At 39.5% G+C, this 17,227-nt stretch overlaps 1 protein-coding gene across 1 annotated transcript in view; it reads left to right on the forward strand.

Moving 5' to 3' along the window:
* The first annotated feature begins 3,136 nt into the window (after positions 1-3,136).
* The window catches only part of OTOG (otogelin), a 150,467-nt gene continuing 136,376 nt past the window's right edge, over positions 3,137-17,227 (forward strand). Inside the window, exons 1-10 of the mRNA XM_034770197.1 lie at positions 3,137-3,221; positions 3,616-3,770; positions 5,467-5,585; positions 6,024-6,229; positions 7,664-7,794; positions 9,617-9,723; positions 10,706-10,815; positions 11,390-11,515; positions 12,724-12,832; positions 16,615-16,661. Of these exons, the coding sequence (XP_034626088.1) occupies positions 3,137-3,221; positions 3,616-3,770; positions 5,467-5,585; positions 6,024-6,229; positions 7,664-7,794; positions 9,617-9,723; positions 10,706-10,815; positions 11,390-11,515; positions 12,724-12,832; positions 16,615-16,661 (1,195 nt within the window). The remainder of the gene's footprint in view (positions 3,222-3,615; positions 3,771-5,466; positions 5,586-6,023; positions 6,230-7,663; positions 7,795-9,616; positions 9,724-10,705; positions 10,816-11,389; positions 11,516-12,723; positions 12,833-16,614; positions 16,662-17,227) is intronic.

The raw sequence follows: 17,227 nt of genomic DNA on the forward strand, positions 1-17,227 counted from the left end.
GAGATTTGAAATCTGTATTTGTCCCAGTTTGGAACAAAAAGTCAAAATCTTGTTTTTTTTTTTTTTTTTAATGGAATTAAATATTTCACTTTGGAAATGTCAAAGTGTTGCATTCAGATATTTTTGAAACAATATAAATCTATTTATATTATATAAATATAACATATTTATATTAAAATTAATTCCCCAGATGAGAACTTCTAGATAAGGTGACATTTACCTTACATACATGTAGGCTGAAATGTCAGAGTCCCCTTTATGAAAGTCACTGTGCCTAATATGGAAAAAGCACAGCTTCTTTCTGTAGACTAATTGTGAAGATATTGTGGAAGCACTTGCAGTTGAATGTGAAAATTTTCAGAAATAATACCCTAAATTAGCCTCCTAAATATAGATTTAGGGGTCTAATTAGCAAAAGTGCTGAGTATCTAGCAGCACCCATTGAAGTCAATTATAGTTAATGAGAGTTGCTAGGTCCTCAGCAGGTTTTGCATATCAGACCACTTACTTAGGTTACCAAGTATGGATCTAGGCACCTATTTTTAAAAATCTTGGACAAAAAGTTTCTCCTGTGCTGAGAAATCTTATAGGTGCCAGCATAGGTGCAATTTTAAGCAATGGGACTAATTCTTAAGAAGATAAAATCTTACGAAACAGAAGAAATTTGAAGTGTGAGCATTTTATAGTGAAACCTGTACCGTGATCAATAAACCAACTCCATGAAGTTTTAAAAGGTAGGATTCAGACTGGTTATGCTCTCATAGGACAATACCTGTATAGTCATAGTTCAATTTATCTCACATTTATCCCATTATTTAGAAGGGTTATTCATGGAAATTATAGTGGGTGATGCACAGTTACCTGGCCGGTGTCTGCATTTAAAGGCAGTAGTGTGTGCAAATGGGTGGCCATGCAAAACTTCTGGGTGTCATTTTTGAGGCCCATTTGAAAATCAGATCGAACTCCAATTGGAGTTTTAAAATGAATATGGACATTATAGTCTGTTTTCATTAAACTTGAAATTTTTAAATTTCTCTTTGCTCTTGAAGCTGCAGTTACTTTTGGCTGGATCACTCTTACAGGATACCTTTCAATGCTCAGCTTTACTTCAGATTATTTTTTATTAGTGGAATTAAAGTTTTTAGAAGGAAGAACTGTATGGCTCATTTTATCTATAATGAAGTTCTCCAGTGCTGGCATAACAAACTGGGCACTTGCTATAGCAGGTGTTTGTATAAAATTGGTAATGAAAAATATCAATAAAATGAACTATCTGAGGACAGGAAATGAGGCAGGAAAATAGCATTTGAAATTAAGTTTACTGGTAAATTACTCTTGCTGAAGTCTTTAGCTTGCTATCTTACTAAAGACAGTCACAGTGAAGTAATAGGAATGCATCCTTTGAATGTTCCTTTCCTGGCTTGTCAAAACGTTTTGATTTGTGATCTTAAAATTAGTCTACAGGAAATAGAATTCAGCCATTCTAGTAAAATAGTTCAGAATGACCTTATGGTGGTCTTTGTGTTTTTTTTGTATTTATGTGCAGGGAATGCCAATATTTGGAAGAAAACATAATGCATGGGAGATGACTTTGCATCATAAAACATGGGTGCAAATCCTTGAAGCCTCACTCATGGGCCCAAGCCCATTGAAACCAATCACAGTACTTGCATGTAGGTTTTCAGGGTTCAAACTTTAAATAACATAGTCGTCCCTTTCAAAAGCTGAAGTGAATCAGGACACTCCATGATTTCACTGTACACACTATTGATTGTGATTTGACATTTCAAACATTAATGTTCCCTAGAAGTAGAAGAAAACAGTACCTGTTTCCAGTGAAACTTTGACCTTATATTGTGTTTCTGTACAAGACTTGTGAGTTATAGTTATGGTTTGTTTTTCAAGAATTGTGTGAGCAAAAATATGCTTCTATCTAAAGACTGAAGTATTTTTAGAGAAAAAATAAGTAAAACAAAAAAAGGCCAAATCCAAACGCTGTACCTACCTGAGGTTACTTCTTTCAAAATTCAACTTGCCTGGTTAGCTCCAGTCTTTAAATGATAATGATGCCTTTATTTTCATACAACAGATATGTTCTCAAGTTTTTCTTCTCTGGATATTATAAACTATATTTCTACTTTGTATACTTGTGGAGATAAAATTGACAGATTTGTAATTGGAGTTATGTACGGTTACTAAAAGTCAGTGATTTTCCAAGTGAGCTCAAACTTTAAAGGATAAAGATGGGCAAAATAGGCAAACCCATCAAAATGCCCATGCAGATATTTTGGCCCCCCAGTGTTGCATTTCAAGGTGCTAATTTGGTAGTTAAATGCATATTTCTGCTTGTCATACATCATACGTCGTACTTTGAAAATTTGGCCCAAAAGATTCTGATAGAGATCCGCTCTGAATAAACCAAAATTGTCATTACAAATCAAAATGTTTCTGCTTTCTATACTGTAGGTTCATTGTACTTTATGAATAGAAATATTTTACATTGAAAAGTTGGAAAGTATCTAGGGAAACGAAAGCGTCAATCTCTGCTCTGATTCAGGTCCATATTTGTAAGATTGATTTGTGACTGGTACCCTTACAAGTTATCAGAAGGAATGGGAATTACTAGTGGCCTAGCAGTTAGAAATGTCTGGACTCCATGGACTAACAGGTTTGAATTTTGGCAGGGCTGACTTAGCTCTTCATCCATTTTAGTGTTCGGGGTCTTTTAGATACTAAGGTATCCTGCCATCCCTGTGTTGACTCCCAGATACTCCAGTGATAGATGGGTTACGGGTGCCTTAAGATGCCATAGCCTTTTTTATCAGAATATAGATCTTCCCTGGTGAATTTGGCATGCCTGAATTGTAGTGTATTGCGCTGGTCATTTGGCTGCAGTCCTTCATGCCATATGTGTCTGCATTCCAATAGTGAAGTCATTCCTGTATGAATACTGTTTGTGAGGCTCTTTGGGATCCTTCAGGTTGAAAGATGTCAGCCCATTCAGTCTTCAGATGCACAGCTAATACCCATTGACTCACATGCAAGTTACATTCAATGGCAGAAGTGGGCCTTGTTAATGTAAATTATTATCACACTTAGTTTTTAATAAGCCTTGTTTCTTCACTTAGATGCAGTCATGTGTTTTAATGGAGGTGAATGTGTGCACAGAGAGTTTTGTGACTGCAGTCGATTTAATGCAAGTGGATCAAGATGCCAGACAGGTGTGTAGAAAAATAAATTCTCTATTATAATGCAATCTGTCCAGGGATGGGTTAAGAGTATACAGGCCCCACAGCCACATGGACATCCTTTCTTTGCCAAAAGACATCAAAGCTCATCGTCACTCCCTGCTCTGGGGACAGCCAGTACACTAGCAGAGCTGGAGTTGCAAAACTCCAAGCCACTACTTGCTATCCTGCTGGCGTTGAGTTATGCTGAGACATACCCAAAGAGTTGGAAGTGTTCGTTCGTATCTCCTCCGCCCTGAGTGTTGCAGGTATCCTGCAGTGGGACTGCAATCCCAAGCACAAATGCATTGTGTTTCTTAAACTTTCCTGTTCAATCAAAAAATAAAAGGTTAATACTTTTCCAATTGCTCTCCTTTTGTCTGTCTAGTGCACAACACAGGTGCTGAAAGGGATAACATATGCCGAACGTGGGGCCAATACCATTTTGAAACCTTTGATGGACTCTACTATTATTTCTCTGGGAAATCCACATATGTACTTGTGAGACAGAATGAAATAGATGAACAGAGTTTCTCTATACAGGTGGGAGACTGCATTTTTAAGTCAGTTTCATACGATCACAGGCATACAAATAACTTGTGAGTTTAAAGTGGAACAATGATCTGTAGACAAGTTACAAGGGTTATCAATGGTATTACATATATAGGCATGATCAGGTGAGGTGCTGAGCACCAGAAGTGGATGCAGTACCCAATTCAATGGGGGCACTATACTAAACTCTTCTGGGACATGATATTGAGTTATAGTCAAGAGGGGCACCAACTACCTGCAGCAGCACCCTCTGCCCTATCACCACAATCCTAATCCCAACCAAGTCCAGTGTGGAAGGATGGGGGGTGAGGAAACTGGATAGTGAGCACCTTGCACTCATCCCATAGTGGCAATTTCTGTCCTGTGGGGCTGGGCCTGGATCCCCACTCTGGGTCTTGTGACCTGGTGCATGAGCTTGCAATGCCACTCAGGTTTGGCACCCGTGGTTTCATGATTTCTGTGGGTGCAACTGAACATATGAACCACAGCTAAAGTGCCTGGTCATAATTCCACTCACTCATATTTGGCCCAGCTCAGTGAGTTCCCACAACTTCCAGTTTCAGTACTCAGCACCTCTTGGGATTAGGCCATGTAATACCAGATAATTGAACTCATTTTAAATTCTGCAATATATATGTATTAGAGTTTCTGTAGTGCCTGTCATTGTAGTATGTAAGCAGCATAGTTTCATAACAATGAAATGCATTTTTTTTTAAATATCAAAAATTTTGAATATTAACTCATCTTTAATGGCAATAGAGCTACTACTGATAATATAGAAGAAGCTGAGACATTATTGACGATCTTTCAAAAATAGTTCCATCAAATACATAATTTCTAACATAGTCTTTTAATTTATATCAGATGCATTATTTTTATATATTAAAAATTTAAATAGTCTCTCCACACATTATTTCACCCATCTAATCCCCTGCCCTTTGCTGAGTAACCTCACCAGCTTCCCACTGCACTGCCCAGCAAGTTCAAACTTCTTGTCCTTGCACGCAGCACCCTACTTCATTCTGCTTTTTCCTGCATCTTTGATTGGTCTCCCTTATTCTTCTCCTTGCCCTTTATGCTCTGCCAATGATGCCAACCTTTGATCTCCTTCCCCACAGACATGTCACTGCTGTGTACTTCTTTTTCTGTGTTAGTGTATTGCCATTGTTTCCAATGGCTAAACTCTAGGGAAAGCAGTAACTTTCATTGCATCATTTTGTCAACTGCAACTCATATAGTCACCAGTTCCTGTTAGTAGCATTGCATCTTAAATAGAATTTGCTTTGTACACTGCAAAATTGGGAGGATGTGATCAGGCTCAGAGTCTGGAGAGAAGATGATGGCCAAATTAGACTGGGTCTACCCCTAAATCTTAGACTGAAAAATTTCACACCCTATGCAACGTAGTTAGATGTAGCTATAGATGCAGCTAGGTTGATGGAAAAACTCTTTCTATCTCCATAGCAAGTGTCTACACTACAGCGGCATAGCTATACTGCTGCATATCACAATTGTTGGCAGTCTTGGAGAAACCCAGGACTGAAGCCTTGGTGACCAAACTATCCTGTTGCCCCTTGAGATCATTGCTAAAAGTCATGATTGGGACAGAACGTATTAGTTGGGCAGCATAGGGAATGTTGAGAAAGTTATTAAAATGTAACTTCTCCCCAATAATATCATTTGGCAGGTTAATAATGATCCAGAATGCAAATCTTCACCCTATTCCTGCAAAAGGTCTGTTAGCCTATTTTTTTCTGGAGATGAAGAAATAAAGTTGAGCAGTGAGGTCATCTACAAAGGATTTGGGTAATTACATTCACATTTATTGTGGTATGTTTTGTTTTTACATTGAATCAATTCTCATGACATTGTTTATATCAGTGTACATATAAGCAGCATCACTTATTGGCAGCTAAAAGGCAAATATGCCATCCATATTGATGGTAACATTTCTGCAGTTCACAAAGTAGTGCACTAGGAGAATGATATTTAAACTATGTTGTGGTATTAGAGGATAAAATTTCTGCATTCATGTTTGGAGCTGGATGTGAATCTGATATAACTCTGTTGGCCTCAATTGAGTTACTCCAGATTTACATCAGTATTAGTCAAAGCACAGTTTCCCTCAAGTTTATAGGGAAGTCATTAAATCACTGAGTAATAATTCCTTTACATGGAGATCTTTTTCATTTAAAAATATAAAAATTCTTTGCTCTTTTGTCTTTAATTATGCTTGCTTCATAGAGTTCAGTTACCTCATGCTATAGGAAATGTACACATCCAAAAACTAGCTGGATACATCCTAGTTAGACACCGGTATGCATTCACTCTGGCTTGGGATGGTACATCTGCAGTCTATATAAAGTTGACACCAGACTACTTGGGCAAAACACATGGGTTATGTGGAAACAACAATGCTATCCTGCAGGATGAGCTTGAGACTAGTTATGGTGAGTATTTTTACATATTTGTTATGATGTTAATATAGGTTTGCTTCAGTTCACTTTCATTTTCCTGGTCAAAAATTAATTCCTTCAATGTAGTTTTTATGGTAATCTTAATTGTGTTTAAAAGTAGATCTGTATTTGAAATTAAAATAAGATATTGTAACCCTTCTGTCAGGTGTTATCTGTAAGGATATCTGGGTTCAATATGGGCTCCAGGGTTATGGTTAGGGATCCCTTTCAAAATAAACTAAACATTTGGCTCAGCACCCAGCTAGAACTGCACTCATATTTTGGGTTCTAGGAACCTAAAAAGTAGATAGGTTTTTTACACTTGACAGTGTTCCCTCCTCTCTCTCTAAGTTCACAAGGAGTCTCTGGCAACCTGAAAATACCACTACTATTTTGGGAGGATAAGTCAATATATAATTAAACTTTAACGTGTAATTAAAGAAAACCACCAAAAATTCAAGCAATGTGTCATTTCATTTCAACCAAGATTTTCACTAGTGATTTCAGACCCTAAGTTTCTGGGCACCCAACCTGAGACATGAGAGGGTCCAGATTTTGAGAGGGTGGTTGGTTAGTACTATTTGAAAATCAGGCTTTTTTAAAGTATCTCAAGCTGAGAGCCCCAAATCACCAGTCACTTCTGAAATTCTTGCCCTTAAGCTTTTTGTGTCTCATTTTCTCCAAAAATAAAAATGAAGATACTATTTCTGTACCTTTAAAGTGGGCTTTCAAGTTTAATGGCTTATTGCAGAGTGCAGCCCTTAGCTGCCTTCTCCCAGCTGGCCCTTTAAATTACCCTCACCCTGCTCGACGAAGAATGAATGCTATGCCACAGTCAGTTTCAGCCCTTGCTTCAGGGCACACTTTATTGGGTTAAACCAAAAACGTAGGCAAAAAACATATATAAAATACTTCCTGTGCCGAACATGGGCTACAGTTTCCACAGGTGTTTCCCTCACCTCTCTCAGACATTCCAAGTCCTTGCCCTGACCCAGGGACTCCTTGTTATTCTCATTCTCCAGGCCACCTTCCTGGGAGTTTCATATAACTGGGTTCTTTCCCTTAATCCATGGTCTTCTGTAGAAGCCTTCCTGCTCCCTGCAGCTCTCACTTTCCAGTGTCATTGTCCTGGGAAACACCAACCAGCTGGGCTATTTCCAGAGTTCCAGGGCCTACCACAGGGCCTCCCTAACCAGCTGAGACCTTGCTGGTCATGAAATGGACCTTCAGGCTATCAACCTCACCTTGCAGCCTCAGATGGGAGGCCACTGGTTAGTCACAAGTGGGGCTGACCCAACTCTTAAAGAGACGGTCATCCTTTGACATGGTTGTTAAAATCTGAGGTTCTCGGATGGAAGAGCCTATACAAATGTGGTTATTGTTGTTCTGTGTCAAATTGATGCTTTAATATTTGTGTATATTTCTTAGGAAAATTGACTGAAGACATTGCAGAGTTTGTAGAGAGCTGGAGGGAAAATCGTCCACAGGGCTCACCTGACTGGGATAACTCTTTTAACTATGAGCCACCCTGTTTGACCCAAAGCCAAGACTCTCTACAGGTGTGAATCAAAATTAACAAGAGAAATTAACAGTCTGTAATTCTTATAGGGTCTTGGTCAGTGCATCGAGGGAGAATAGAGATGCTGCCCAGTGTGTCCTTTGCTATAGGAATGCTGTGGTGCAGAGCAGGACTCCTACCCACAGGCTGTGAGGAAGGGGGTGAAGAGAGACTGTGAAGCAGGAGCAAACTGCAAATTCCGATTTGCTATTCCTGCTTACTGCTCACTGCAGCCTATCTACTAGCTGGCTAAGGGGCTAGATATGTTTTTTCGGGGATATGGTGTGCAATCCAGGCTGGTGTGTTTAAATGTCTGCTTTTCTCAACTCTTAAGTGTTATAGCGAGATTCTGCCTTCCTACTTCTATGGGAGGGGTGGGGGATAGTACTGGGTTGGGGGACAATTGCTTCTCCTACCATCTTCTTTCCCTCACTTAATACTCAGAGTGCAGGATTTAGTCAAAAACCTTTAGTACCAGGTGTGATGTTAATGTTAGTATTCTTTGATTAGTGTCATCTAGTTCCAAGGTGCATATTTTTTCCTGACACTGCCTCAAAGACATAGACTTTGCTTAGTTAGAAAGGGGTTTGGAGTGGTTGATGGATTGGTTCATTCTTGTGCTTTTTTCATCTGCCTTCTCTTTTAAGTTTGTAATGTAGTCCTTGATTTTTCGGCACATTCTGCTGTCTCATCATAAGAAAAGGTGCAGCCTGGAAACCAGGCCAGTGGCTTCCTCTAGATCTGGTGCCAAAACAGCTGCTTAAAGAGATTAAAGCACTTCTCTTGCCACTGGGGACCAAAATTTCATCTCTGTAACCAAGGAAGAAAAATTTCGGTGACATTCTTGAGCAATATTTTTTCAAGTTGTATCAGTGAAATGCTGCAAACCAAAGGGCCAATGCTGGAATCCTTCCTTAGGCAAATATCCCTTAAGAAGACAGAAATAAAATGCATCATAAGTGGCAGCAAGAAGGGTTTAGCTATCACTCCTTTTGCCCACCCCAATTCCAATATTTTCCCCCTCTACATGATGTGCTTTGGGGAAGCCCCCCAAGATGAAATATTTTGTACTGAAGCCAGTGGCAGATGACTTGAGAGGTCACATTTTGGTTGTGATGCATTTTATTGTATATTTTAATTGACCTACATGCTGGGTGTCTGTAATGAGGGGATGCTGGAATTTGCCCACTAGGCTGACAGAACTAGAGTGTATTGACCCTTGGGCATGTTGTGAAGCCTGAAGATATATTTGACAGAGGTTGTCTGGTCCTCTCAATTCAGGGCAGGAGGTGTTTGAAGCCTTTATTGATGACAGGTAACAGGTAAATGTTTAAAGTGTGCAGAAGTTTTTTGTGGTAGTACGTGCACTGAGCTTAGAATAGGCCCTACCAGAACACGGACTACAACTTTGAGAGCATTCAGATTGAGCTCTAACACAGAGTCTAAGGTTCTCATCTTGGTCCATATCCAGTGATTGTACAGACAATAACAGACAGCACTGAGGAGTCAATGTTGTGACAAGCTTAGGATGTTGAGAGAAATTTGTTTGCTGCCCCCTGCCATTTCACCTCAGTTACAGGCAATTCTGGGGGGACCCTGAACTAAGGCCTTGGAACAATTGACACCTCACTCCTTCCTTCTCTAGTCAGCCCTGATGGAGAGCAATATGCTACAGGCAACTGCTTTTAGTTGCTGAGAAGAAACTGTTTCCTAGCCTGAGGTTACTTAATGAGCATGCCACATGTTTTGCTTTTGCACAATATGCTATGCTGCTTATGTTCTTAAGAACACTCCTTTCACAACAGCAATCTCTTTCTTTTTAGAAGGCATATGCTCTGTGTAATACACTACTATGGCCCCCATTTGAACAATGTCATGATTATGTGAGTCCTCTTCCTTTCATGGCTAGTTGCACCAATGACCTCTGCATGTAAGTAAGCATTTTTTGATAATTCAAAAGCTGGTAGATAACACATTTTCTTCTTCTCTTCAGAAAATATATCTGACCCTTCAATGCATGTCTTTTCTGCATAACACTTTTTATCTAACAGTTCTTGTGATGTAATAAATGGGCCTGGCTTTATACCCACATACCATTACAGATTCAGTGGAGTTATTCTCAGTTTCTCTGGTTTAAGTGAGAAAAGCCTCAGGCCCAGCAACTTTCAATGAGTTTTAAATTACCCAATTTATCTATCCTTGAGTGTGTATGTATTTTACTGTATATGCTATGCTATAATCAGTATGTTCTATTCTAATGGTGCAGGATTGCTGCATCAACAAACAAATAAAAAAAATCTTCCACAAAACATATGTTAGTCTGACAAACAGAGACAATCAATGATTTTTTAAAAATCTACACTCCTTGAATATTATTCTGTCATCTGGCAACCTGATGCACTGTTTGTCTGAACTGTTCTGACTGTGACTTAAAATGTAAGATTGCTGGGACAAAGACAGCCTTTTGCATCCTGTACCGTGCTGAGTACATTGATGGCACTCTTAATGCTTTCCTCTTGTTCCCTTGAGCTTAATAACTTTTCTGAGAGAATTTCTTCTTTGTTAAAAATCAAGAACCTGATTCTAATCTCACTCTCATTACTTTTACATTGCTATAAAAGTCCATTGATTGTAATGGAGTTGTTCTTGATTTATACCAGTATAATTAAGATCAGAATCAGGCACCATGTATATTGATAAGTAGTCTCCCAAGCAGGGTAGAATGTTTTATTCATTTAAGAACTTTAGGTTATTTAACCAACACAGTATTTCAAAATGTTATTCCTTATTAATATAAATTCAAATACCAGAACATACATATTGTTGAAACAATGCAAGACTTAGCAAAATATTTATGAAGTTATATGATTATACGGAGAAAGTAAGGTCATGCCAATTTTTCTTTGTATAAGGTCAGCAGCTGATCATGCAACTTGGTGTCGAGCATTAACTGAATATGCCAGGACCTGTGCTCAAGCAGGAAAACCCCTTCATGGATGGCGGACACACTTTCAGCAATGTGGTATGTTGGCTACTCACATACTTGAAAATATTACCCAATAGCTGAACTTTGATGAGACAGTTCTGCACATCTTTCTTTCTATTGTGGTTCAATGTGCCTTCCAGAGACAACATAGAGCTGACTGCACTTCAGTGCTAGATGAACTTCACTATGTTTAATTTTTGCACATTTAGTCTGTACTTAGGAAATTTTATTATGAAAGGTTCTATATAAATGTAAGACTGTCATAAATTATGAAGCATATGTTTTTTTATAACTTGAAAATGTTTTAAAATAAATCATCCTGTTAGAAACATTGCAGGTTTTTTTGAGAAGATTGTGCATCTTATCTATTATAAACGTGCTGTCTCAGATATTGATTAATACTCCTTTGATTTCTGAAATATAAAATTTGCAAGGACTTAAAAATGTTTTATTCAAGTAGCACTTGGATAAACCTTCGCAATTCAGTATGTCAGATTTGATACGTGAATTTAAAAAAAGTAAAATATATGAAAACAGTGTGAATAGTATTAACTTCCACTGAGGTGGTAGCATAATGCCTTTTCATTTCTCAGCTTGTTTCATTTTTCAGTTATTACCTGTGAAGAACCTTTAATCTACAATGAATGTATCGACTGTTGCCCAGTTTCATGTCAGCAAAAAACACAGTGTATTGACAGTGAACTTCCCTGTGTCGATGGATGCTACTGTCCAGATGGTAACACAGCCTTATTTCTCAAACTTGTTTTATCTATGGCTAAACTTATCCTATGGCTAAATTTGGCCTTCAGATATGTGTGTGAGCCTTGGTGAAACTAATGGGCACCAGGCTGGGGAGGCAAGCTGGGGATCATTCTAGGCACACACTCGCAAGGGGGACTCATCATGGCTGCTGCCTCAACAGGGGGAGTACTGGGGAGGCCCTTCTCCCAGCACTGATTGAGCCTTTCCGACTCTTGCAACCAGTAGCCAGGTGGAACCACCACAGAAGCAACAGAGCTCCACCCCCTGCGCAAGAGGCAATGATTTGCTCTGGTGTTGGTTTTGGGGTTAGGCAATTTCCTCCCTAGTTCTAGTGGCTCTTGCTCATCTCTCTGCTAGAGGCGTCTGCAGACTCAGGCAGACATCATGGCACTGGTTACACTCAAGTTACATTATCAAGCTCTCTTTTGCAACCATGAAGACTAGAAACATACATAGTTATGGTTTTTTAAATGAAAGCTGAGATTCTGCTGATGCTGGGAGCTGGGGTCCTAGATGTGTCCCTATTTGTATAGAGTGTATTTCTTAACTTAGCCTTGTGCACATACATAAATACAAAATCTTGTCCCTATTCTCCATTTGCTACTGTCAGTTATTGGATATATAACCGTCTGGAAGGGGACGGATCAAACAGAGTAGTGATGTTCCATGAATCTTAAAAGTGGTGCCCCTCAGTAATTCTCTGCTGGTATGTAAGTGTAATCATCTCTGTTATCTGCTTAGTTTCCAGTAGGCTATTATGCTATGGGTTCTAGTACTAAAATAGTTATAATTTAAATTAGTTATTAAAGGAACAAAATACACAGCAAACAGTGAATAAAATGTATGGCCAAAGGCCAAGAGTGTCAAACAATGAGTGCTTGACATTAAGCTCCCAGATCCATAAGGCACTTAAATAAAGCAGTGTGACTTTCAAAGATACTAAACTTTAACCAGCAGCTCCCGGTGATTTCAGTGTATCTCCAACAATAAAGGGATTAAATCTAATATTTAATTAGATATAATTTTTTTCTGCAAGATGGAAGAAACTTCAAGCTATTCTAAAACATTTACTCCACAGGACCATTAGTTTTATTATTAGAAGTACTAGTTAGGTAGACAAAGCTCCAGCCACCATTAATGAAGCTCATTCACATTTATTTCATGTTGGATTATTCCTTCTAGGTCTAATTTATGAAAATGAATTATGTGTCAAGCCTACAGAATGCCCATGTGATTATCATGGAAATTCCTATAGAACGGGCTCTGTGGTTCATGAGGAGTGCAATAACTGGTTAGTAACTTCCCTTTTTGTACTGCATACTTGATTAATCATTTGATCATGAGACAAAAAGCCCTTTCTTACATCCCCTATTTTTATGAAAATCAGGGCTTTGGAGCTGTGCTCCGGCTCCACTCCAGCTCCAGGCAAAAACCTGCAGCTCCACTGCTGCGGAGCTGCTCCGCGCTCCAGCTCCAGGCTCCACTCCAAAGCCCTGATGAAAATACAATCAATTTGTATATAACATATTTTGTCTGATTATGGAGGGGCAGTGAATGCACTTTTCTTTTCATTTATGAAAGGCAAATCAGAAAAATAAAGCAGATAAATGTTAACAAATTAAATAAACTTAGAAATTTTTACATAATTGTGTCTGATTTTCTGTTGGTGTAAACTGGCACAGCTCTAGGGCTTCAGTGGAGTTGTACTCATTTATACTGGGATAAAATTTAGCTCAAACCCAAATTCAGATAATCTGTGGAAACTCAAGATAAGTATCAGACATCTTGTTTTAGACTCTAAAATAATCTTCTTCTCAGGTATCCTTGTTTAATTTCTGTGGTGTTGTCAACACTTCTTTGAATCTAGAAATTCCCTAGGGACAGGCAGAATCTGAATTTGGATGGTAGATCAAATATTAGGATAATGAAACTGCTAGGATAATATCAGAAAGAGTCTAATTATAGGGTCAGATGTTAATCTTAGATGGAGAAATTTATATAATTATAGAATCCTTAAAGTTTCACAGACACTTATTCTGGGCTCACCATTCTTTACTGTGATCATTAATTCATTTCGCAGCTGCCCTCTGCATTTACCAATTGCATGACCTGTACTTGGTGATTTATTAATCAGCTACACAAGGCTGGATTCTTCAGAGCTGCTGAGTACCCATGCCTCCAAATGAAGTCAATGAAAGCTCCAGTTGCTCAACTCCCCTAAAATCCCCTATGTTCTCTTCCCTTTGTGTACTCAGGAAGCACAAATGGAGTGGAAACCATGTCTCCTGCAGGGGATTTCTAGGTATGGAGGAGTCCTCCTTGGACACTCATTGAGTATAGTTGGTTCCTTCACCTCTTTCTCCCTACAGCCTCTGGTGCAACTGGTGTGTGTTCTTTGTGGGGAGGGATTATGGCTGGAGCAGGCTGCGCTCTGGTCCTCCCCGTTTAGTGTATAGTTCCTTGGGGACTGTAGCCAGCTGGAACAAGATAAAACAGCCCCCAGACTACTTTAACCTGGACTCGGAGCCATAACTGGAGCTATAACTATTTTTGGTTCTCAGTTTTTCATCCTCTCCCCAGCCAAGGCTGTGTAGGGGAGGGGAACCACTCTTCGCTAAATATTCCTTTAGGCTCAGGCAGAGCCAACTCAGCTTCTGTCAGCTCCTCGTCAGGCTCCCACAACCTGGGAGATAAGTAAGCAATGGAGCAACCCATGGGCCTTGAATCTGGGTCTGTAGGACCCAGCCATGCTCCAACCCGCCACTTGGTAGCCTGCTGACAACTGCTTACCCAGGATCCATGAACTTCAGTTTGAGGCTCCTCCCCTGAGGTCCTATTGGTGGAGTGACAGAGTAGCTGATTGGCCTGCTGGTCCTACTTAAGCCAGCAGCAGGAACAGGAAGCTGTCTGAACAACTGGGATCCACCCTGTTCTGGACTGTGTGCCTTGTGCTTCCTGTTCCCCTGGCTTGACTCCTGGTGTCTGACTTCTGGTTCTGATCTCCAGTTTGTCTCCTGCTTCTGAGCTCCTGGTATCCTGACCCATCTGATATTTGACTTCTGTCTCATGACTGTGGACTCTGTCTCTGATCACTAGGTCTGGCTGCCCACTACCCCACCGTGACGCAACCAGAGCTACTCCCCTTCCCCTGCAATCCAGTAGGCAGCAAGTGGGGGAACTGCTGAACAGCTGCAGCAGGGAAGGGACAGGAGCTGCTCATGAAGTTCCGGCTCATAATGGAGCTGCTTCTGGGATGCAGGGGAAGGAGTGGAAGTCAGCTGAGGAGGCAGTGTCCCCTAGCTCCTTCCTGTAGTGACAAAGCTGATTCAAATGTTTCATTTAAATAATTGCAAGGCCTGGCTTGGGGAATGCATTTTCAGTTTATAATCAAGACCATATTTTAACATTGTGAAACTTGAGGGCCACAATTTAGAGCTTCAAGAGCCACAGATTGGACACCAATAAAATAGATCATTCTGTGGTGTTGAGCGCAAAAATATGAGACTGCATTTTAATAAGGCTGATTAGAGAAGCTTGTTTCTGCTGTTCTGGATGCTTTGGTATGGCCGGATTTCATGGGTCCTATGGGAATTACATCTGACACACTTTGAAAGCAACAACACTAAATCAAACCATTGTCTTTTTATGTGTGCTGTAGTCTGGAAGGTGGAAGAGTCTTAAAGACATGTCTGGTGAGCAGACAATGCAAAGTGGTGATGTATAATGAGATCTGTGCTCAGGGATCTCTTCCTTCCTTCATTCTTGTAGCGATGTAGATGTTTGAGATATGAGCCACACCACTCTTATAGTTACAGTACACCCTGAATATGCTTTTCCACAAAGAAGCGTTAAGTAGACTGCATATCTTACCTTCAAGGCCAAAAGGAAGATGTTCTCTCTTTGACAAGATCAAATTGTTCTGCTGAGCAGGATAGATACAGGTTTCATTTCAATAAAATGAAAAATTGAACAGCTTTCTATTCTTTTTATAAACCTCTGCTACAGAAAATAGACACCTTCAGTCTTTGCCTTAACATTGGTTCCCCCTTATTGCTTAGTGTTATTACATATTGCTGTCCTTAAAAATGTTGTTAGAACTTCTATTTCAATAGTACTTAAATGTGTTTGGTCATATTCTTGCATACCATAGGCCTTGCAAAGTGACTCTCCCCCCCCCCCCCCCGCTTCTTCATGAGTTAAAAACGGGTCAGTTCTGAACTGTAATAATAAAAATGCTATTCTGATGTGGGCACTTCATAACTGCACCAACTACTGTTTTCTGTACTGAAAGAAAATTTCTAAGAGAGAGATCAGTGATGCTGGATACACCACGCACCATGATAGCAATAGCACTTCAGATGCAAGGCTTCCTATTTTATGAAGAGTGGAAGGCATGTTGCAGAACAAACAAGTATTTGATACTTTCCATTTTTTCTTCAGACTCATTACATATTCAGAAAAGTCTAACCGTATAAATATTTAAGGGGTTCTGATGCTGCAGAGAAACATCTTGTGAGTGAGTCTGAACAAAAATCTTAGAAAGTGAGACTTCCCTAAAACTCAGCCCTCTACAATACAGTCCTTTTATTAACAGAATTGTTCCATGTTGTTTTTTCTTTTACTAAGGAGAGGTGATCAAGTTCAGATTAAAAAAAAAAAAAAAAGGAATTGACCTGAACTTCTGTATCAAGCACATTCAACAGGTTCAAATAAAGTTTGGATAAACATCCAGGTTTTCAAGTGATTTGATCCAAACTAAAGCTCCCTGACCTTTTGAGGTTCATTCATCATTAGTTTTTATAATGATCACTAATGAGAAAAGCAAGACTAATCCTAGATTTTGTGGGCCTCTATGCAAACTAACAGATAGCACTTCTTTCAGCAATCTTCCCACTTATAATCAAGTCCAACCATTGCCCACAATATCTGGGTCTGGCCATCTTCTGCTATTGCCGTACCCCTCCATCCCACTTACTCTTTTGGTGATGTCTCAATGGAGCAGAAAACCAGGAGGTGGAGCTGATGGACAAGTTTGAATTTTTTTTAATATGCACCTTTTGATTTTTCTTTCAGTACTTGTATTGGAGGAAAGTGGACCTGCACAAATCTTACCTGTCCAGGTATGTGTAAAGGACCTGGGGTCAGGTACCTCATAGATTCCAAAACATTATGTTAGTTTATAATAGCCAATTGTTACTTTAGGCCAAATTCTGCCCTGAGACATATTTTAACAAGATTTCCTATTGTACAACGTGTGTGTGTCTCTTTATATAACTACATATACACATACACCCATGTACACACATTGTAATAGGTATTGCAATGACCTTCATAACAGCCATCTTCATTTTTCTATTCAGCTAGATAATGCTCTTCACAGTACGTTAGTTGAGTGTTGTTATAGGCAGAACTGGCGGCACCATCTTTAGTTTATGTTGACCAACATTTCCCATTATAATTTAAACTGTTTGAGCTGAAATTTTTCATGCCAGATGTCTTCCTCAGATGATTTGTTTTTCCAAAAACAAGAGGAGGGAAAAATGCATTGTTTTGACTACATTCTTATAGCTGTTTCATTGCCAATCACAAGCACCGCTTGCTTTGGAGAAAAGACTTGAACTTTGGCAGTGGGGGTTGCCCTGGTGTCAGGAATTAAATTTTTGTTGTTCCTGTGAAAGAAAAAAAA

Source organism: Trachemys scripta, chromosome 4 (assembly GCF_013100865.1).
Source record: "Trachemys scripta elegans isolate TJP31775 chromosome 4, CAS_Tse_1.0, whole genome shotgun sequence".
In the NCBI taxonomy this organism is placed as follows: Eukaryota; Metazoa; Chordata; order Testudines; family Emydidae; genus Trachemys; species Trachemys scripta.